We start from the raw sequence: 24,831 nt of genomic DNA on the forward strand, positions 1-24,831 counted from the left end.
CGCTGTTCCTAATTATTATAATTTATAAACATAATAAAAACTACAAAATTATATATTTAAAATTAAAAGTTATTTATAAAATATAAAATTAAAATTTCATTACAAAGGAAGAAGTAAACATATAAAAAAATAATATAAAAAATAAAATAATATTGTATATAACTAATAATCGTCGTGATCATCTTCCGAAAAAGTATCGCCATCAGTAAAGATGGTAGCGTTGGAGCTGGTGGAGGAGGAAGAAGAGGTGTAGAGGTGTTTGCTCTCATGAACTCAAAGTATACATGCATCTGCTGCATTTGTATATGCTGTTGGTGCATCTGTTGCTGCACCTCCCTCTGCATCCTCAATGTCACCTTCTTCTCAATCTTCTTCTCCATTTTTTTCGCTCACTTCTTCTTCCATGCACTTTCCTTACTCTTCCACATCTCTTCATTTTGCTTCTGCAGTTCTTCATTAAGGCGCATCAAACATCTTCTTAATGGTATCTGTCACCTGGTGAAGACCCTTCTGTGGTGGAATACAACTTAACACACAATAAAATAATACAATTATTATAACTTGTTTAAAACAAATAGAGTTATTATTCATATTTTAAATTTAACTTACCAAGTAGACCCATCCCATCTTAAAGTTGGAAGCAATCTAGATGATGCATGGGTCTGTGATGATTGCTGCCCACTTACAGCTGAGATAACAGTGGATCCCTCACCTGTGCCTTGTGTAGAAGGAGGTTGTGTGGCATGTGTAGTCGGCAGTGAAGGGGGAGGAGCAACATACCCAAGGTTGGGCACCATGATAAATTGTTCATGTCCCCTATCCTGCAAGGTCTGCATAGTAGCTGGTGTGGAAGTGAAAGTGGGAGCGGTGGGTGAAGCAGTATTGCCACGATTAGGACCCTGAATAACACCTTTCTTATCTTTACCTACCATATCTGAAACAAATATAATACATGTTTAGATACCAAATACACAATATTGTATCAACCTTTTATTTTACATTACACAAATTTTTAATGTAAATTTTGGCATAATCTCCCCTAATATATGAATATTTTCTTATATTTGTTTACACTTAATACAATAAATTTCTAATGTAAATTTTGGCAGAATCTCTTCTAATATATGAATATTTCCCTATATTTGTCTACACTTAATACAACAAATTTCTAATGAAAATTTTGACAGAATCTCCCCTAATATATGAATATTTTCCTTTATTTGTTTACACTTAATACAACAAATTTCTAATGTAAATTTTGGTAGAATCTTCCCTAATATATTAATATTTCTTTACATTTGTTTACACGTACTTAATACAAAAATCTAAATTTTCTTTACACATAATCTATATATTATGTAATAATCTATTAATCAATGCATAAAAAATATACACATTACAATCTTAAACTGTTCTAGAGCACATCCCCTTATAACTCCACAACATGCATATTCTACAAACTCTGCAAACACAAACAATCCAACAACACTATAATCAGGTTCGGAGAAGGACCTCTACGCCCTACCCCCAGTCATACAATCTTCAATCCTACAACTTTATCTTAAAAATTTCGTACCAGGAACACAATGATGCAAATTATCTTTCAAATGGATATTCCAATCATTCGCAAAGGCCAAAAAATGAAAAATCCTTGAGAGAGAGATTTATAAAAAATGAGGAAGGGGAAGGGAGAGATGTGAATTTATGGGTTTCAGACATTACAGACGAAAAAATCTGTCTGTAAATAGTTTAATGAAACGGTGCGTTTTAAAGATCCAGTTACAGACAGATTTTTTCGTCTGTAAATTTGTCAAGTCCATTTACAGATGAAAAAATTCGTCTGTAAATTGCCATATGAAAAGTCGGTTAAAAAGGACAATATTTATAGACGGAAAAATCCGTCTGTAACTCCCGCTTCAAATTTCCCTCTCTTTTTCAAATTATAGATGAAAAATCCGTTTGTAATTCCTGTCTATATTGTTTTACGCCAAATGGCAAGTAAACTACAAATTAATTTACAGACGAATTTTTTAGAAATTTTTTTTAAAAAAAATCACAAAATCGTCTGTACGTCCGTCTGTAATCAACACTTTTCTAATAAGAAATATTTTTAACAATGTTATGGCTGTTACTTGAGAAAAAAAATTGGATTTGCTCTGAATTAGTTTAATCAAGAAAGTTGAAGTGTATCTAATTTGTATGACTTTGCGTTAATGAATCTTATTTTTAATTTTTTATATTTTTATTAACTCTAATAATAATAATTTTTATATTCCTTTAAACAATACAATATATAATTGACACAATTAAATACATATTTTTATAAATATAATTTAACATAATTTAATAATTTTTTATGATTATTTTATTGTGAATTATACAATATACTTTTTTATTGTAAATTATTTTTTTCTTAAAAAAAAACTACTTGGAGTATTACGGAACAAATACTTTTGTGTTATTGTTGCTTTCTATAATTAACTCTATTTTAATTATTTATTTTTAAATGTATAATAAAGAATATTATTTTATTGTACATTCTTAATAGTTGATATTCTTAATTAGGATAATTGAGTTTTCTTCTTGCAAGTAACAGCGGAAAAATAATTAAAATATAAAATATTCAAAAACTACGTAAGTTCTTATTTATTGATTTTATCACTTGTTTTATCAATTTTATCAAAATTTCTTTGTAGTATTTTGCAAAGTCTTTCATTCATTCATGTCTATGTTATAATTACTTGTCTATGTTATAATTATTAATATTATCACATATGTCATTTAAATGAGTATAACTTTTTCTTAAAGATATTTTTTACTTTGCATTTGTTGTTGAAATGTAGATAGGAATGAGAGCCTACATTTAAAAAATAAATATTTAATGGAATTAGTCTTCACATTGTCACAACATTTTAAGATTAAAATTGTTTAAAAATGATGGGTAAATTATAATCTTCCACTACAATGATTTTATTTTTTTTACATATTATTTTTGTTAATTTTATTCTAAATTTTAAATATCAAAATTATTGCTTAGTTTTTCTTTATTTCCTCATATAAACTTTTAGATTTTTTTATAGATACTTATTTTTGTATTTTTACAAATTTCTTTGTTATATTAAATAAACATCAATTTTTTTTTATAAATATTTATGTTTACGTTTATAAAATTCATTATATTTAATTTATTATTTTCAGTTTTCTTAATCAAAATTATCAATAATTACATATATTTAATTTTATGCATAAAACATTTAATTTCTTAGAAATTAGAGAATTAATTACTTTTACTAATTTTTTCCTTAAAATTCGTATTGTTCTTAAATACTCTACCAAAGTTCTTTCTCTAATTAATTATAATAACTTTATTTTTAACATTAAGGTATTTTTTATTTATCATAATATCTTTATATATATATATATATATATAATACGTGTACTTTTTGACATTTATATATTTTTAATAAAATATTACATATGTAAATTATATTTTTGTTAAAACATACATCATAATTAATCTAATCTTTATAAGTGTATTACATTTGATTAGTTTTATAATTATGCAAAATTTTCAATTTTTATGTCTTCATCTTTATAATAATATATTTTGATGTTTCATTATATTTGTGTATTATACGAGTTACTAATTAAACTAGTTTATTAAATTTATGTGTCAAAGAATTTACTTTACCAAAAGATAAAGTGTTAATAATTCTCATTTTTAGATATCATATAAAATTTGCAATAATTCTATAAATAAGTCTTTTTAAGATATGCTTGAACTATGTTTTTTTTTTTTTTGTCTTTTTAGTATTACTAGTAATATTTATTTAAAATCTCTTTCAAGAAGTATGATCTTTTATTTTTAAATGGCTTTAATATTTTGTTAGAATATTTATAATTAAGAATACTGTTGAGGGACTTATCAAAAGTGTCAAAAATTAATTTATTTATTATTGATACTTATCTCAAATAATGAGATTTATTTACATGATTAATTTAGTGAGTTGGATGTTTTTCATTTTTGAGCATGTTCTTCAAAAACATTAATAACTATAAAATTTTAAAACATGAATAAATGAAATATAAATCAAATCTTGTATATAATATTTTATTAAAATATTCATTAAAATAATTTTTAAAATTTTATTTTTATAGTTTTTTTTATGGCAAATGAAAATTTAATTTTAAGGATGTTAATATTAATATTAAATTTAAATTATATTGATATAATAAAATATATAATTTGATTTAAAATTTTTAGAGCTTTATTTTAAAATATAAAAATTTTATATCACGTGTAAATACAAAATTTATTAACAATATACACACATAATCTTATTGAAAGTTTTCAGACTTAGGAGATACATAAATTTAAAATATTTATAGCAACATTATATATTTGTTTTAATCTTTTTTTGTTTTTGTTCTTTAAAGGAGCTAAATAGTCGACAAAATAAAACTAGCTACCTAATTTACGATTACAAACACCTAAAGAGTCTAATTTAAGAAAATATAATAAAAAAAGAAGATCCTTATCAAAGTATGAAACAACTTCAACAGAATCTAAGTCTATCATGACAAGCATATCAACACACATTTTCTTTTCTTAAAATGTGCCTAAAACCTAATAAAAGGAATGCTTTTCAAAAATATCCCTAATTGCAGTTATCAAATTGAAAGAAGAGTGATTATAACTTTGAATACTCAATACTTATTACAAAGCTTTCTTAGAATTTGATTCAATTCAAATAACTTAAATATTCTTATGTCCAAAGAGAAATCCTCAAAATTCAGTATTTAAAAAGAAAAAAAATTTAAGTCTCATGTAGAATCTAACAATAACCTTTTCATGAATGTCTCTAATTAAATCTTCACATCCAGCCCTTTCAATAACTTGAAATGTTGTTCCATCTACAATCAATTTAAGGTAACTCTTGAGAAAGGAATACTATCTTCCTTGGATTTGGATATCCAATACATTTTTAGTCCTCTTAACTTTACCCATGAAACAACAATTCAATTATTCAAAATCATAACATATTTTATGATATAAAAAGACAGGAGTGAGTTGAGTGAGAACTTTAAATTTGAAAAATGAAATTATTTTTTTTCTTTCAAGAATAACATCTTTAATCTTTTAATACTTTCAAACATATAAGATATAGCAGAGTTTATAAATTAACAAGACATGTATAATTTTAAAAGTATTTAATTAAATTAATAACGAAAATCAATGACATCCATTGTGTCACGAGAGATAGTAATACTGTTTTTTTTTTTTTTTTTTTCAATGCCAATATTGTCCTGGTGCCTCCACGTTTCCAATTCTTTATAAAAATGGGTCATGTAGTGTGGACATGTGAAGAGCGCGAGGTCTTATGCAAAACAATTATTTATATCAATTTAATAATATAATAAATGGTAAAAAATTGATAAATAAAAATATTTTTTCATTTACATTATGATTATTTATTTAAATATTACCAATAATTTTTGAACTATAAATTGGGCTAATAGATTACTGTATACAATTTAATTCAATTTATATGTCTTGATGTTTACTGAATCACTTAATACTCATGCTAATTTTATAATTATATTAACACACATATTCAATTCAATTTATTTATTTAAATATTTATAGGATTAGTAGTTATATTAATTTTGTAAATATGATAATACACATTGTAAAATAATTTAATAACAGACAAGAAAAGGAGTATTAATAAAAAATAATTAAAATATTATGTAATTAATTTAGTGTATTTGAAATTAAACAAATATAAATTAAAAATAAATTTTTGATGTTGCTTTTCTTTTTTTTCCATTTCACAAGAGAATAGAAGAAAGTAAAAACCTTCTTCAACATTCAAAAATTTGTACTAAAAAATATTTTAATAATAATATTATCTTGGCAAATTTATACTAAGTATGGTTTCAACAAGAACTAATAAGGAGGCACAAGTGGTGAATAATAGATGATTTGAGATGAGTTAATGGACGTAAGAAATTATTTGGAGAAGACAATTATTTTTATGAGAAGATGATTTACAATAATAATTGTGGGATATATGGAGAATAAAGATCGAGAAAAAATATGAAAGACGTGCTGATGTGAAAGTGTGATGGTAATAAGAAATATAGTATGCAATCCATTTATCACTATATTTAGCATTTCTTTACTGCAAGTAGCAATTTGAAATTGTGTCTAATGCAGGCCTTATGTAAAATTTGGAAAGTTGGTGCGTGAGGAAGGTAGTAATATTCGTGTGACATCTGCTGCTTAATGCAATTTTAGTGTGGAAGAATTTGACCAAAGTAGATTAATTATTTCCTTAGAAGCTTGTGGATTATATGATACCGAAGATGAAAACATATTGCATCTTTTTTTGCATTGTAGTATCTCTATAAAATTATAGTACAGGATGTTTGAATGATTTAGTGTCAATTTATGCTTACTTGAAAATTTGTAAAAGTTACTGATCATTTGTATAATTCAATGTGAAAAAAAATGAAAGAGAATTATAATGATATGATTTGCAGTAATTTAAACAATTTGGCTTCAGCTGAATAATATTTTCTTCGATAATGATATATTAAATATTAATGAAATGTTTGATTTTATCAAATACCATTCTTAAAAATAACTTGCAACTTGTCTGTTAGAAGATCGACTGTGTATGTAAAATAGATTAATAATTATTTAATATTATTATTAATTTCTTTTAGAATTGTAATAGGTTAAAGTACTCTTTATACTCTAAATTTATTTATGATAAAATATTAATACTTAATAAAAAAATTATTTTATTTGGTCCCATTTTATTTCATCACATTTAATCACATTTTATTCACCGTTAACATGTCCAATCAGAAATTAACATAATGATTGCTTTGCCTTCGAAATAGTTACATATTGTGATAATATTATTTTTCTAATTATAAAAAATAATATTTAATGATACTAAAACTCTGGCTTCATTCTAATTCATTCTCTCACATCGTCAAATCAATATCTTCTAGGGCAATGATATTTGAGGGTTTTATGTTAAAAAAAATATATAAAAAACTTAATTATAAGCATTACAAAAATTAAAAGAATAAATTTAAACAAAATGTACTAATTTATTTTCTTTCAATAAATTTTAATTTTTTATACACATTTTTATTAGTCAATATAGTAAACTAATTAATAAAGTTATTTAAATCAAGATAATTAAGGTCATTAATATATTTTATTTTAGACATTTTACGATAAGCTTTTAAACTTTTATTTATAATCAATTTAAATATTATATATATAAAAGTAAAATTGAATATATCTATATAATATGTTATACATTTATAGCAAAAATTATAATTATTACTTTTGAACTGTATTTAAGAAAAAAAATTATTAAAATTGATTATACATAAAAATTTTACTTTTATGACATGATATTAAAAATGAAAATATAATATTTTTCATGAATTTCATTTAATAATTTTTTTTAGCTTTTCCACTAATTTCATATAACTAAATACTAATTTCTTAAGAGCCATAATTTATAAGACCCAAATGAAAAAGTAAGACGATAGAGGTGACCGCAACCAAAAGATATGTGATGTCGATGATGACGTTGAATGATAAAAGAAAAAAGAAAAAAAAAAGAGCCCTATTGCAATATAACTAATTACGAGATTAAGAGTTAGATTAAATAAGGTTAAGAATTAAAAATAAATTTAATCATGTTATAATTTAATAAAACTAGGCCTTAAATTCTAATTCTAAATTCATATCCCAACTCTATCTAAATTCCAAACACAAACAGGAATACGAAAAAAGTGTAACACCAAAATTGAAAAAGAAAACCTACTAATAATTAATAAATATTATAAAGGCATTTAATTAAGGATTTTTAAAATTTACTTCAAATTACATTACTAATATTAAAAATTAAACAATTTTACTATTATTTTTTTAATTTTAAATCACGAGCACTCGTTAACACGTCAATCTAAAAGACCTACACATTCTAAATTTATTTGGTAAGATGATAGACCAAAATCAAAACTATGTTTAGCATTGATAACCATTACAGTAGATATAGAAGCACAGGAAGGAATATATAATTAATATCACTAACTTTTATTGTGAATACTGAATACACCTATGGATACAAATGAAGCAATCACCTGAAATAAACGAGGTAAAAACTGAACTAGCTCTACAATTGGTTTACAGTCCATGGATAGATCAAGGGAAAATTGACAGAAGAAAGCGCATTTCCTGTAACTTTACCTAATCTTCTATGGCATGACATAGCCGGCATTGTCCAACAAAAGATCAATCAGTGTTTCGTAAACATCCCTTGCGTTAAGGAGGAAAAATCATAATCCTTTGCAGACTGTGAAGTGGTTGATGTCACTGGAGCTGCTGACTGAGGTTTACTCACTCCCGTTGTCATCATCCCATTAACTGAAGCAACTTGCCCCATAGCATAGAAACTGCGTCAAATGTCGACACACAAATAAGAGCAAGGTTATTGACAGTAAATAAATGCACTAAATGAGGTATAAGATACAAGGACATAAAGAAAAGAATAAGGGGAACCAATAGTGAATAAATGTTTATGTTTACTTCGATGAACAAAGACATTTGAAGATAATGCGTAAAATCAATATAGATGACTTCAAACATGAAATACTATAAGACGTTTGTAAAGTGGTCTGTAGATTGGTGCACACTTAGGTAGAATATCTTGAGCAAAAGTTGCCATTATCCAGGTAAATTCCAGTAAAGTTCTAGAAACAAAATAAAATTCAATTGGTGAGCCATTCCAGGATGGGATAGCTCATTCAAAATTAAATTCAGAGCACCACATACAGCAGCATAACTTAATTGCATTTGATTTAAGTGATTAATTTTTCAAAGCTAAGGGCACAACCCTTAATTATGAAATAAAGATTATAGATGAACAGAAGATCCATCTCAACCCAGTCTTAAGCTTTGTTTGAGTTAATTTTTTGAGGAAAAGGGAGAGAAGAAGAAGCCTTATTTAGTAATAAACCCTTATTTGGGAGTTTTTAGATGAAAGGAGAAAGTTTTATAAATCCTCCAAACCTCTCCCCCCCCTCCTCCCTCCCTCCCTCCCTCCCCTCCCTCTAATAACATGTTCTTAAGTTCCCCCAATTTGGAGGATTTAAATTAACCCGCCTTTCTCCTACTTTCTCCCTTATCCTTTAAACTCTCTCATTTCTTTCCCCTTCAAACTCTCAAACAAAGCCTTAGTGGTTGAAATGGAAACAAAAGCCCCAAATTAGCCTTCCGGTTGAACAGTCTACAAGTAACTCTAATTTGTTTTGGCTTATGGAACCAAAGTTAATTGGAACCAATATCAACCTAGGCATATAAAGAAATCTATGGATCAAAAACATCATGTAATATTGAAGTCAAATTCCTATAAGTTATCCAAAATGAGATTAATTTGGCTTTAAGCACACAAACTAATGATTAATGAAATACCCGGATGGTGGATATTGAATAGAGCTCCCTGCCAGATGTGCTGGGGTCATGTTGCTAGCCTGACCCAGAAAGAAGAAGAGAAACAAGTTAGCTGCTGGATACATAAAAACACATCATTCATCAATACATTTGGCTTGCTTGAGTCATTACCTGCATAAGTTTCTGCAGCTCTCCCTGACCACCCATGGGCATTAATCCAGAAACTGAGTAGCCAGTAGCTGGCCAACTTTGGACAGAACCATTGGGTCTAGGTTGTTGTATGCTAGCAGGATACCTGGGATCCCCACCAGCAGATTTAGCTGCAGCAGCCATTAGAAGAGACTGTTGCTGTGCTAGCATGGCAAGCTGCTGTTGATGCATAGTAAATGGAGAAACCATATTGCCCTGAAGACACCCAATTCACTGGTCAGGTAAAAGCATAACAATACCAAAAGCAAACAAGCATCTGATTACAGAGTGCAAATGTGCAGCTAAAAAATTCTGGTTGCAGTACTGTCTTGGATAACAACTTACACATAGGACAAGATGGAAACAAATGTTCAAATAAGAATAGAAGAATTTATCTATTCAATAAATAAACTAGCATATCAAGTCAAAGCAGTAACTCCATAATCTTACAGAAAGCTACAGAAGCATTGGCTAGTACCTTCTCAAAGAGGCTCATGATATCATTTTTAACATCTTTCTGTGGTTTTTCTGGAGCTAAGCTTGCTGTCACACAAGATGAATCTTTGAAAAGATCCTCAATCCCAGAAGCAGAATGTGGAGTACTATCGACTGCTTTCAGTGGACTAGTCTTCTCAGCTGTTGACACCTCTGCAGCAGCTGAAACAGTTATAGCAACAAAATTACAACCTAAGTTCTACCCAACATAATCAATTAAAGCCACTTCAAATCTTCCAAAACAAAATGCTTAGCAACACTTTCTATTGACTTTCCATAGTGTCTTTATTTTTTATTCTCAAAGGACACAAACATACACTGAAAACCTGCCCAGTGATTATCCTCAGCAGTAGTACCAGATGCTTCTGAGCCATTTTCAGTTGGGCCATCCATAGACAACATGTTGAAAAGGTCTGTAGCATAGTCAACTTTTGGAGGGGTATTTTGAGCTGTGTCTGTAGCCTTCTTTGAGGTTTCAGTTTGTAGTTGTGGTGCTACTGGTTCCACTTTCTCAACATGCACAGGTTTGGTGACAGGAGTTACCTGTTCACAAATTGGTTATTTCATACGACAATAAACAATAACAATTTCCAAATGTAAAGAAGAACCGAGTGTTTTCCTCTTTTCAATAAAGGGGACTCATCTATGTTAATTGCTCAAACAGTATAATTACAGGTTATTTCAAGTATGCAAAATTTATTCTATAACCGTAGCAACCCATGAACCTGAACCTGATTGCAGAATAACAGACATAAAAACTGCAATACCAGTACTACATGCAATGCAACATAATATGTCAAAAAACAGCAGAAAAAGAAAAGGTTCACAAAATAGTAATAAAATAAAGAGATGAAAAGGAATACCTGTTCAGGTGCTCTGGGAGGAGCAGGAACACTAACTCTTGGAGCAGGAATTGCATTTGATGGTTGGATTTTCTTCCTTTCTTCAAAAGCATTCTCAGAAACAGTAGCATAACCACTTCTCTCCACAGGCCTCTGCCAATGTGCTGGACTTTTCTCTTCCCGCAATCCTGAAGGTGTTTTAGAATTCCCATCTCGTGGAACCCATCTCTTCTCGTCATACCTTCAAATATACACCATGATTGAAAGCAGGTGCACAAAATGCATACACTTCAAATAGTACCAAGATGAAAATTTAGCAAGATTCAAGGAGTTTTCATCAAACATACTTTGCACGAATAAAATTCTCAATTCCAACTCTATCGTAATTTGGAGGTAATTCTGCTTCCCAGTAACTATTTGCTTTCTCATTGCCCATTGCTGTATAGAACCCAGACAAGAAATTCAAATATAAGAAGTTGTTATGTAACTAATGCACATCACCAAATTTCAAAACAACCACAAACTTATGTTATAGATTTGCTTACATTGAATGAATGCAACTTGCTCTGGAAGCCAAGTGTCCAGGGTTGCAGAACGAACCTGCAAGGAAAATCATTAAGTAAATAATATAAGATTGGCGTAAGCAATTGGATTTTAAGAAAGTCTTTAGTTACTCCAAAAATCCTACATTCAGAACAGAGGAGGCATATCTCAGCCATTCCCACATCAAATTGAGTCACTACCATTACATGATTTTACATGGAAAAGTAACAAAATCATATTGAAAAACTATCCCAACCAAAGAAGTTGTTTATCAGCCTAGCACTTTTCAGAGTAAAAAATTAATCTTCATAAACACTGCCAGAGCAAAAATAATAATAATATTAATAATAGTCCTACTGAGCATTAACAAATAAATGCCCTAAAGCAGCACTACTCACCTATAAATATTGAACTCAACAATAACAAAGGTCTCTTCCCACTTGGTGAGATTGTCTATAAGTAAATAAAATGAAAAAAATCCCAATTTCTGGTTAAGGGAGGAATTATTGATAATACTCGATTAACATGATTAGGACATGTGACAGGAAGATCATTGGAAACACCAATGAGAAAAGTGAATGATATGACTTTTAGTCCAACAAAAAGGAGTAGAGAGAGACCTAAAAAAATTTTAGAAGAAATTATTAAAAGAGATTTAGTGATAAATAACATTTCAGATAATTTAATTTTTTGCTAAGTTAAATGGCGTTATGTGATCTATGTAGCCAATCTCATCTAGTGAGATAAGACTTGATTGTTGATGTTGTACTCATTTAGAAACCATTTGTTTGTAGCAAGGGTGTTAGATAAGTGTACAATAATTGCAGTATTTCTCAAAATGAATCATGACGTACAAAGAATAAATTAGGCCTATATACATATATATGATAAGCAAATAATTTATTAAGGAGAAAAGAAGATACAAGAAGATGAAGACCCTATTTCCACAAGCCACCATAATATTCATTCTTCCTCTCATGACTTTTTTCTGATATATCTAACCAAAACCATTTTAGTATCATCGTTATAAGAGAAACCACAGATCTCAACCACTTGTATTACTTGTAATATTCACAGTTAAACAAACTTGCCATACCAAGGAACATAACATTCACCTTTGATATATGTACCCCCAAACTTCGATGTATTCCTGAACACTGCATGCATATAAAGATGCCAAGATTTACACTAGCCCATCTTGGACCCCTACAAAGTGAAAAGTAAATTACTACAAACAGTTGACTGAACATTGGGAACGTCTAATAAATAATGACAATAATATATCCAGAAAAGCATAATCCATAGACAATCCACATTTCATTAACCAATTAGTATCTCTTTACATGATTACTACTGACACAAGATCCAGATAGGATCATTCAGATACAGCCAGATACATACTTAGCTTTGCAGTCAGCACATTCCCTATTCTCTGGTAATTTAAGAAGTCCTTCCAGTATCTGCATATTTAGAGTAAAGAAAGAAAAAAATGTAAGGATAAAAGACAATAAAAAAAATGTAACAAGTTTCAAACAAACACATTCACACGAGTAGAAAAAACTATTAGAGATATAAGACATACTTTACTCACAAAACAAACAAACATCACACTAGTCAAGGGAAACTCCTCCCCAATCAATTGAACTTGATCCATCTTCACATATGGAAAACCAACTTGGGAAACATTTTAACATTTGACATACAAATTAAGTTTACTTCCTTCTTCCTTAAAAATTGAATAAAACAGCATAACTTTGAAAAAAAACCGAATAATGTTCCCACAATGTCTTTTCCGCTGTCATGATCAATGTATAACAGCACTCAAGTCCACCTCTTCACTCATCACTGGTTATATCCTATTAAAAATTACAAATTCACAATTACTCAAAACAAAAAACTAAAAATACTTAAAAACAAAAAAGAAAGAAACTTTGTACTATTCTGGAAAATAAGGACAGAGAATTTAAAGAATCGCGTCAGCAAAACTTCCAATGGCTTCACAGTCTCTCACTGAGCATGCTAAATTGCAAATAGCACCAACACACTTCCAAAAGGTGACTAAGCGAAAGGATCCAAACAATCAAAACACAATATCCGATTGATTAATCCACAAAAATGCCGAAACACGGAAGATCGATCAAGCTACCATCCGTCAGTAAATGAACACCATAACAAGCAGATCAAAACAGCGCTAATCATGCCACACACATTCGCATTAACAGAAAAGTCGAAACTTTTCGCGTTCAAAATCTCGCGACATAAATTAACGGAACAGTGATAGAGTCAAATCCAAAAACTAACGATTAACGAATCAAGGTAATTAGCGAATATAAGATTGGCAAATCGAAAGTGAAATAAGCAAGGAAGAGAAACCTTCTTGTGCTTGGCGTTGAGCTCCTTCGAAACGTTGGCTTTCCCGTTCATGATGGAAGCTTCTAGAAGACTAACAGAAACGAATCGGAGAGGGAGTTAACAGAAGCGAAGCGAGAGAGAGGAAGAAGAAGATCCGAGGTCAATTTGGTATTTTTAAGCTCTTCTCCTTTCAATATCTCTCTCTCACTATACTTCTCGTCCCCGAATAACCAAAAAAGTGAAAAAACGTGCAATGGAAACGCCCTCCCTCCTTGACTTTTATTACCTGCGTTTTCCCTATATTTTCTCGCGTTTGCTTTTTGGCCCACGCGCTTCTACCATAGTTTTGATTTTGATGTGCCATACCTGTACATCTATTTATTTATATTTGTGTTTTGGTTATTATAACATTTATTTCGTGATTTAATGATATGGTAATTATTTGCTATTATAGAGGGTGAAGTTGAACGCCCCTTCATTTACTTCAAAATGCAAAAGTTTTTGTTGTCACCCATTTGGAATGAATCAGAAGTGAGGGAACAAAAATTTCAATTTTCACTAGTAAATAAAGATTATTTTAAATATAATTTAAGTGCAATATTGTAATTCTTGTATCAGGCAATCTGTTTCGTTTTAAGTCTCTCCCTGCTCTCTAAATTATGTAAGTTTATTCGATGTTCCAAGTGTCAATAAAACAAAGACATGAAACTATAATTGTGCGCAGGAAGATACAATGTCTTTACGGAACCAGCAAAACAATAACAAGCATAAAATTTGTCTTATACAAAAATTATATTTTAGTTTAAGAGACTACATGGATAATTTGATCAATCTGGATTGCATTAGGTAACTACGTTTTGAGAAATTTAAACTTTGATAAGTTTTAACAATTTAAAAATGAATAAGTGAATCTTCACATTAAAAATGAATTACGCGGCTGTTGATTTTATTCTAGATTTTATGTTCATGTGCTATTTCAATTTAATTGTAATTTTGTTTTTCAAAACTACCAAACATGTCCAATAATTACAACTTTCATAAATTTTTCAATTTTTTAAAAACTGAATTTAAGCATCTAAATAGTTTATTCTTTAATATAAAAAATATAGCACCTGTAATGCTTTTTTTTTTATAAAAAAATTATGCTCTAAATATAGAATTTATAACACCATTTTAATTAATTGTAATTTTATTATTTAAAACTATCAAATATGTTTTAATGATTACAAATTCCATAATTTTTTAAATTTTTTTAATACAATTTTTAGAATTAAATTTAAGCATCTAAAATAATTATTTTTAAAATAAAAAATATAACATTTATCACACTATTTTTATTCTTACGGTAATAAATACTTTTTTAATAAAAAAATTGTTTTTATTGGCTTATCCTCTTCTATAAGGCTAAACATTTTCTTAAAAATTTTAGCGGAAAAAACGTTTTGTGCCAAATGTAAATTATTGCCATGTTGCTGGTAATACTAATTTATTACAATTTTCATTTATATTAATATCAAGACAGAATAATAAAATAAATATTCAATAAAAATCAATTATGGTTCAAAATTAAGGGAGGAAAGATATAATAATATGTTATCACAATTTCTGAATTATAGAAAACAAAATTATTTGGTCTAATGCATCGCCCCACATCGCATGCTTGTGTCTTCCGTTAGACAATCTAAAATTGGACGTCACTAGATTGACATAATTTATTTGTTTGAAGAATATTATAGGAAAAAGGAGATGGGAGTGACCTAATTTTGCACAGGTGTAGACAATGGACCATAGTATGACAGGTAATGGCGCACAAATATTAGCATTTATTGTCATTGCCAAATCATATTTTAAGGGTTTTATTCCCTTTTTCTCCAATGTCAACTCTCATAAGAATACGAGACGAGTCACTATCGGCTTTTGGTGTAATGGAACTATTGAAGATGATCAAACACAAGAAAAAATCACATTAAAGATTTTATATACCGTAATCTACATACTTGAACTAAAAAGTACTTGACGACATAAAGAAAGTTAACTTAGAGACTATAAATTTGGATCATAAGTATTTTTAATTCAAAAACATATTAAAAGCACTTATAATATCACAGAGAAAATACGTTTTCCCCCATATTAAAACACAAGCTGAGTTCAACACAATTTCATTACCATGTGAGCCTAATTTTCTAGCTTTCAGACTCAGAGGAATGGGTTCATATAATTTAAGTTGTATCTGTCTAGCAGCTGAATGCCTTGGATGAAGCTATCTCTTGCACCCAGCTCTATAATTCTACATAAATATTATGAATGAAGTTGAATATGTAAGGCAATTCTGGTGGAGATATTAATTACATGTTTTGAAACATTGAATTGAGAAGGAGGAGTCAAGAGACCAAACCTTGCTTATTTCATGGACAGATGCTCCATGCATTGTGCTCATGGATGAAGGGTAAGGGCACCCCAGAAAAGATATGTATCTATTAGTCCACCTAATAATAAGTGGGATGGGATTAAAGTCACTGAAGAATGTGACATCCATTTGGTTGGCTTCTCTTGGCGTGATCGGCGTTCTTTGTTTTTATTTGTACAAGTAAATTGGAAAGAATCCAATATATTAATATTCAATTCAGTTAACCAGTCTTAATCATTGGACAATATGCTACTTGATTGCTTTCTTTTATAGGGATGGAACCAATGTTTAGGTATTGCTAAATGCTAATCAAGTTTTCATAATTGGTTTCCATCATTCCTCACTCTAATCATTTAACTAAATTATTTTAATCATAGAAATGAAAGAAGCTTAATAATTTCGGGCACTCTTTCTTTATTTTCCCTTTTAATTTTACGTGTTTGTTTATACTACTTTTTTGTATCCCTGTTAATTTAACAAGAATCAGGACATTATACATAGTTTACATTTAGATAAGTAAACACACGTTTTGATTTAAATGGGAATATCATTGAACAGAATCGAAACATTAGATAAAGATTTGTCGAATTGAGCTATTAGTGTGCTGCTATGTTAGAACTCTCACGAACAAAGTTGTTAGTTTGAGACAGTTTGGATTACACCATCTGCCCATAAATTAATGAACTTTAAAGCCACTCGATTATGGGTCTTTTGTTTTTTTTTAAAACTAGATTATATGATTTCTTTTTAAAAACAAACTAATGATAACAATGAGGTTTAAAACAACTTGTATGAATTATTCAAACTACTTGCCACTATTGTAATCCTAGTGACCTAACTTGATTATATGTTGAATATGCTTTTCAGTACCTTTTGTATCACTTTCATAACTCCATTTATGCACATCTTAATGTAAGTGAAAAGGCACAAATTTTCAATTTTGGTGAAACGAATTTGAAATGCTATCACATCAGTCCTAAGTTTATGCTGGAATTGCAGGCCCTAAGACTGTAGTGGAATCTACCCCGGTACCCCCTTCGATTACTTGTAAGATACTAAGCTGAGTTATAAAAGTGAAGAATTTAAATTATTCTTTTATACTATCTAAATTAAAATAAAAAAATAATTTCTTCAATCTACATTGTTAAATACTTTTAACTTTTAAATGTTTTAGAGTAATATTTCTTAATTATTTTATGTTAAAATTTATTTTTGTCCGTATTTTAATTGCTTATTTTGTCAAATTAATCCTTTTTAAAATTTTCTATTCCATTTAAATATATTCCTTTTCCTTAAAATTTAATCACTAATATGAATTTTTCTATTTATTTAAATTAATTACATATTTTTAAATTTATATTTTTAAAATTTATCTAAATTTTAAAATATATTTTAGGATAGCATACATTCTTTTAGGACTGTGGATGAAGTTTATTATATTAACCGCTTGCCAACTAAATTAACTACTTATTCATATATCATTCAATACGATTGAACATCGAGTGTAAAGTCCATGATACAATTAACGACTTATCTAGCTAAAGGTCATTTGATTGAGATTTTTTTTCATTTTTATTTTTAATTATAAAAAACATTACCTTATTTTTTTTCTATTTTCAGATATTTATAGAAAATATTGAAACAATTAATTATTTTTATATAAATATTTAAAAATAAAAATAAAGTAAAAAATTTTTAATTTAAAATCTAAATAAAAAAGTAACAACAAAAAGTATTTCCTCAGGTTAAAAAACCCCTGAATTAATTATACTCCTTCCACTTAGAGGTATTAATATAATGTATTTAATCACTTTTTTTGGGTTCAAGATTTCATTTAATCATTGGAAGGGCTTTGAAATTAATCCATAACGTAAGTAAATGGTGATGCATGGTCAAAGAGTGCAACGTTTCACTTGGGAGTATCAGATTAAATTGTTACTCTACCAGTCCAGTTTTTGCTTTTGATAAATTTCCACGTCAGACTAGTCAAAATTTATTGAACCGTTGACCAGCCCAAACAAGTCTTAGTAAAATTTTAAAAAAGAAATAAAAAGGCTACTTGCAGGATTAACTCAAACACGATACATGGATGTATGTATTTGAATATGAGATAAAAGTAAACAGAGAAAAAATATTTAAACATAAAAATAATACACTCATATTTAAAAAAATAAAATTATACTTTAATAAGTATATTATTTATTTTCTTGTATTAAATTATTATCATTATACTACCAAATATGTATATCAATTAGGAAAAGTTATTCTAAGTTTTCATGTGATTTCGAGTTTATTGATTTATAGTAAAATGATCGAAAACTTGTACTACAACTTCTTATATAGATAAGGTGAAATTAAATTCAACAATTACTGATATTTAGACATATGATACATGAAAATAGATTTTCTCTTATTTACACAAAAATTAGACGGTCTAGTTCTATTTTAAATAAAAATAATGTCTTTCAGTCTCCTTATTTTTCTAATCTTCCTCACCTCCCTCCCACTTAAATCTAATAATTACCAGTATTTAGGCATATGAAGTATGAAAATAAAACAAATGGACGATTTAATTTTATTTTTAGTTATTAAATGAAAATTAAAACTTTTACTCTTGCTCTTTTCCCAGTCCCCTCCTGCTCTCCGCATCAAATTGTACTATCAATTTACTAACACATAATGCTGGCCCTGTATTGTGTGTCGAATTCATATATGTTAGAACAAAACACGTAATGAAGTGGGATGAATATTGAGCAACACTGCCTTGAATGGATATCCCCTAATCAAACACAGGGGAAGTCCAATGTACATGATACAGGAAAATTAGATTAGCAAGTTGTAATCGGGTGAATTAACAGTAGTTAGTTGCTGAGTTGACAAATTGTTTATAGTTAGTTAACTTCTGTCTTTTGGGGAAGTGGTCGGGAAAAGTCACGGCTACCTTCATTATATAGTAGTTAGCTGAGATTCAATTGAATCAGCATGTTGTATAAAATTCTCCAAGAATTCTTCTCTGTATCTTTCATCCAAATATCAATAAAGTTCGGATATCATTCTTTTTCTTTGATATCCCTATCACCCGAAATCTTCGAAGTTCTTCTTCTTCCTAGAATTTCTGTATCAAGTGGTATCAGTAGGTAACCTTCCAACCACGATTTCCATGGCTAACAACACTCGCACTGTTCGTGAAGATTTTGAGAGCTTTAAGGCTTCAATGGAGACACGTTTTTCGGATCTTGGAACTTCTTTGGAAGCACGCTTCATGGAAATTGGAGCTTCACTGAGAAACAATCTGGAAGAAATGTTTCGCAATCAAGAAAGCAATGCTATGTCCAATTCCGGTCATCATTCTCGATCCTATTCTTGTCGCACGCGTTTGGCTAGAATCGATTTTCCTCGATTTAACGGAGATGGCGTGAAACAATGGTTAATTCAATGCGAGACCTTCTTTTCTGTGGATGATACACCGGAGGATTGCAAAGTGAAATTGGCAGTGGTTCATTTTGAGGGCAAGGCCCTGCAATGGCACAGTGCCTATGTCAAGAATGTGGGTTTATTGAATCTTCCATCTTGGAGTGAGTACACCAAGATCCTAATTGCTCGTTTTGGTGATGTATGTGAGGATCCTATGGCTGAGTTGATGAAGTTAAGACAAAAAGGTTCTGTTCAAGACTACCATGAAACTTTTGATCAACTAGTTTCTCAAGTGGAACTTTCGGAGGTTAATCAACTAAGCTGTTTCTTGGGAGGTTTGCGTCATGATGTACAAATGATGGTGCGAATGTTCCAACCCAGTTCAGTGACGAAAGCCTTCTCCTTAGCCAAGATGTATGAATCTGCCAATACCAATTCTAGTGTTACCAAGACCTTCCCAAAGCCCACCAAACCAACCTCTTCCCAAACCTTTCCTTCATCCAAACTTGACAAAAATTCTGAACCCCTGCTTTCCACTCCTGGACCTCAAACACAGGCCGCCAATAAAAACCAAACACAAACCACCAATAGGCTTAGTCCTGCGTATATGAATGACAGAAGGGCAAAGGGGTTATGCTACTTCTGTGATGAACCCTTCTCTACTGCACATGCTCAGACTCATAAAAAGCTTCAGATACATGTGATTGAGGTGACTGATGATGAGGCTCCAGTGGAGGCTGATTCTCGTAACCTTGAGGCAGCAAACTTGGAGGATGGTAATCCCTTAATTTCTGTTAACGCTATGACTGGTATAGCTAATTTCAGAACAATGAGAGTGACAGGATATTTTGGGAAAAAACCTCTGCATTTGCTAATTGATAGTGGTAGCACACATAATTTCTTAGATGTGGAAGTTGCTAAGAAATTAGGTTGTAGAATTGTGAAAATGGATCCTGTTAATGTGTCTGTTGCTGATGGCACTCGGGTGCTGATTGATTCCATGGTAAAGAATTTTGTTTGGTCATTACAAAACACTCAGTTTAGCTGTGATATTATGTTGATTCCTCTGGGCTGTTGTGATCTAGTTTTGGGAGTGGAGTGGCTGGTAACACTTGGTGATATTACATGGAATTTCAACAAATTGTCTATGCAATTTTTCTTCCAAGGCAGGAAACATGTATTAAGAGGAACTACTTCAGTAAATGTGAAAACAATTAGAAGACACCATATGACTAAGGCCTTACAGGAAGGGGCCCATTTTTCTATGCTGCATCTTAGTGACAATGAGGAAAGATTGCTGCACTCCCTTACAAGTCATACTTCTGAACATTCAGTCGACCCTGCGGTAGCTGCTTTGTTACTGAAATTTGAAGACCTATTCAAAGAACCTACTAGTTTACCTCCAAAAAGACAGGGTCATGACCATAAGATTCCATTGCTTCAAGGCACTAATCCAGTTAACAAAAGACCTTACAGGTATGCAAAGCCGCAAAAAGACATTATTGATGGACTGGTGAAGGAATACTTGGCTTCCGGCATTATTCAACAAAGCAGCAGTCCATTTGCCAGTCCTGTGGTGTTGGTAGGCAAGAAGGATGGTTCATGGAGACTGTGTGTTGATTATAGAGAGCTGAACAAGTCTACCATAAAGAATAGATTTCCTATCCCATTGGTGGATGATCTTTTAGATGAGCTGTATGGTTCCTCAATCTTCTCTAAAATTGATCTAAGATCTGGTTATAACCAGGTTAGGATGGATGAGGATGATGTGTACAAGACTGCATTTAGAACCCATGGAGGGCATTTTGAATACTTAGTGATGCCATTCGGGCTAACTAATGCCCCTGCAACCTTTCAAGGATTGATGAATGAGGTGTTTAAGGACTTTTTAAGGAGATTCTTACTTGTGTTTTTTGATGATATTTTAATTTACAGCAGGTGTTTGGCAGACCATTTGCAGCATCTTGAACAGGTGTTATTAACCATGAGAAAGGAGTCTTTGTTTGCTAGGAGATCCAAATGTTACTTTGGTGTGGACAGAGTGGAGTATCTAGGGCATTTTATCTCCAAGGACGGTGTAGCTACAGATCCGGCAAAAATCCAAGCAGTACAGCAATGGCCTTGGCCCCAAACCTTGAAGCAGCTGAGAGGGTTTCTAGGTTTGGCTGGATACTACAGAAGATTTGTAAGGCATTATGGGATTCTTTCCAGACCACTCACTGATATGCTGAAAAAGGACAGTTTTGCTTGGTCTCAAGCAGCGAAGGATGCTTTTCAAAAGCTTAAGGACAGCTTGATTAAGGCTCCAGTTCTTGCTTTGCCTGACTTTAACAAGACATTTGTGGTGGAGGTTGATGCTAGTGGGTCTGGATTAGGGGCTGTGCTCATGCAGGAACATCACCCTCTAGCATTCATAAGTAGATCCCTGAACAAGCAACAACAATCTTTCTCTACATATGAAAAGGAACTTCTTGCTGTGGTGTTTTCCGTCCAGAAATGGAGACATTACTTACTGGCCAAGAAGTTCACTATAAGAACTGATCATAGGAGCTTGAAATTCATATTAGATCAGAGATGGACTACCTCTTTTCAGCAGAAATGGTTAGTCAAGTTGATGGAGTTTGATTTTGACATAGAGTATCGACAAGGTAAGGAAAATGTTGTTGCGGATGCTCTTTCAAGGAGGGAAGAGATCTTTTGTAATGTTGTAGTGACAATGCAACCTGCTTCAGAATTATTGGCTAGGATTAAGGAGTCTTGGTCTGCTGATCCTGCAATTGTCAAATTGATTCAAGAGCTGGAAACCAATGCTGCTAGGCATCAGCGTTATCTGTGGCAGAGGGGTGAACTCAAAAGAAAAGGTAAATTGGTAATAGGGAAGGATTTACAGTTGAGATCTGATATCCTACAATGGTTGCATAGCTCTGCGGTTGGTGGCCATTCTGGAAGAGATGCAACTTTAAAAAGGGTTAAAGCAGTTGTGTATTGGAAAGGACTTACTAATGATGTAAAGGCTTTTGTTCAAGCTTGTACTGTTTGTCAACAATGTAAACATGATACTTCTGCTTATCCTGGCCTCCTTCAACCTTTACCTATCCCTGGCCATGTGTGGCAGCATATTACTATGGATTTCATAGATGGGTTGCCTATGTCATTTGGAAAACAGGTGATATATGTGGTAGTGGATAGACTGAGTAAGGCAGCACACTTTATAAGCCTTTCCCATCCTTATACAGCTGCAGAGGTGGCCCAATCATTCTTGGACAATATCTTTAAACTTCATGGCTTCCCTGACAGCATTACATGTGATAGAGATCCAATCTTTGTCAGTAAGTTTTGGCAGGAATTAATGGCACTACAAGGGGTCCAAGTGCAGCTCTTAACAGCCTATCATCCTCAAACCGATGGGCAGACTGAGGTGGTGAACAGATGCTTGGAAGCATACTTGAGATGCATGTGTGCTGAAAGACCTAGCCAATGGTCTAGGTGGTTACCACTTGCTGAGTGGTGGTACAATACAAGCTTCCATAGTGCCATTTAAACTTCTCCTTATGAAGTTGTGTACAATCAGCCTCCTCCAATCCATCATCCTTATTTGACTGGAAGTGCACAAGTGGAGCTAGTGGATAGAAGTTTGCAGAGAAAAGAAGAGATGTTGAAGGTGATCAAGTTCCATATGAGAAGAGCACAAGACAGGATGAAACAGCTAGCAGATAAGCATAGAACTGACAGGGAATTCAGCATTGGTGACCTTGTATATATCAAGCTTCAATCTTACAGGCAGATTTCTGTGAGCAATAGGGTCAATGCCAAATTGGCTCCCAAGTATTATGGTCCATTTCCTATTGAAGATCGAGTAGGATCAGTTGCTTACAAGCTTAAATTGCCATCTCAGTCACAAATTCATAATGTGTTCCATGTCTCTCAGCTTAAGAAACATGTTAGCCAAGCTGTAGTTTCGTCTAATCTACCTGTTTCTGTGGAGTCCAGTGCAATTGATAAGGAGCCTGAAGTCATCTTGGATCGCATGACAGTTAAGAGGAAGGGAATAGCAGTCACTAAGGTATTGGTTAAGTGGAAGCATCATCTTCCAGAGGATGCAACTTGGGAGTTCTTTTATGATCTCAAGCAGAAATTTCCTCAATTTAATCCTTGAGGTCAAGGATTATGCTATGGAGGAGGAATTGATACAGGAAAATTAGATTAGCAAGTTGTAATCGGGTGAATTAACAGTAGTTAGTTGCTGAGTTGGCAAACTGTTAATAGTTAGTTAACTTCTGTCTTTTGGGGAAGTGGTCGGGAAAAGTCACGGCTACCTTCATTATATAGTAGTTAGCTGAGATTCAATTGAATCAGCATGTTGTATAAAATTCTCCAAGAATTCTTCTCTGTATCTTTCATCCCAATATCAATAAAGTTCGAATATCATTCTTTTTCTTTGATATCCCTATCACCCGAAATCTTCGAAGTTCTTCTTCTTCCTAGAATTTCTGTATCAATACAATAAAGTTATAACATCATATAACTTTGATCGTTACAATAACTTCCATTCGCTCCACCATTTAATCAACACGTTATGCAACCTCACTTACCATGTCTCAAAACTTAGAACATCATACCAAGTTGCTATTTTTGGTTTAACAAAGGAAACTGATCTATTGGTCTCAATAGAAGCAAACACATACTCTTAAGGAACATGTCTCCCTTGTAATGCTAAATTCTCACACCTCCGAAATCGGATGCACTTTTTGTTTTTTGTTTTTTGTTTTGCTAAAGTTGTATAAATTACTCTTTCATACAGATTTAACATAATTTTACATCTCCAATTTTCAATTACTATTTCTATGAAATTTTCAATTCTTTATGATCCACGGGAATAAGATACTAATTTTTTTTAAACTAACTATTAAAATCAAACAAAAAATTAACCTGTTTTGACTTCAATTTAATATAAAAAATTAAAACCAAAGAAGATAATGTGGTTGGAGGCTTGGAGGGGTCACTTGAAGCTAACGTGGCAACCTTCTTTGGATTTGGAGAGAGAATGTGTGAAGGAAAAGCCAAGATTGATACAACTCAATTGAGAGTTTAGACTTGAAACT

The 24,831-nt window shown here is 31.1% G+C and overlaps 1 protein-coding gene across 3 annotated transcripts; it reads right to left on the reverse strand.

The window, feature by feature from the left end:
* Positions 1-8,044: 8,044 nt before the first annotated feature.
* On the reverse strand, positions 8,045-14,182 carry LOC113854423 (ADP-ribosylation factor GTPase-activating protein AGD5-like). Of its 3 annotated transcripts, XM_027485387.1 has the most exons (12): positions 13,930-14,182; positions 13,139-13,412; positions 12,958-13,016; positions 12,672-12,762; positions 11,559-11,613; positions 11,361-11,451; positions 11,035-11,254; positions 10,489-10,714; positions 10,155-10,333; positions 9,659-9,892; positions 9,509-9,567; positions 8,054-8,490 (listed from the first exon to the last, which is right to left on the reverse strand). In XM_027485387.1, exons 2-12 carry the CDS (start codon positions 13,208-13,210, stop codon positions 8,334-8,336), a joined length of 1,443 nt encoding a protein of 480 aa, XP_027341188.1. In that variant the 5' UTR covers positions 13,211-13,412; positions 13,930-14,182; the 3' UTR covers positions 8,054-8,333. The 3 variants fall into 3 exon arrangements, with proteins under 3 accessions (XP_027341189.1, XP_027341188.1, XP_027341190.1); XM_027485388.1 differs by lacking the exon at positions 13,139-13,412 and having other exon boundaries at positions 8,045-8,490; positions 13,930-14,160; XM_027485389.1 differs by lacking the exon at positions 13,139-13,412 and having other exon boundaries at positions 8,339-8,461; positions 13,930-14,180.
* Between the last annotated feature and the right edge of the window lie 10,649 nt (positions 14,183-24,831).

This window comes from Abrus precatorius, unplaced genomic scaffold (assembly GCF_003935025.1).
Source record: "Abrus precatorius isolate BTA unplaced genomic scaffold, Abrus_2018 Scaffold11, whole genome shotgun sequence".
Taxonomy (NCBI): domain Eukaryota; kingdom Viridiplantae; phylum Streptophyta; class Magnoliopsida; order Fabales; family Fabaceae; genus Abrus; species Abrus precatorius.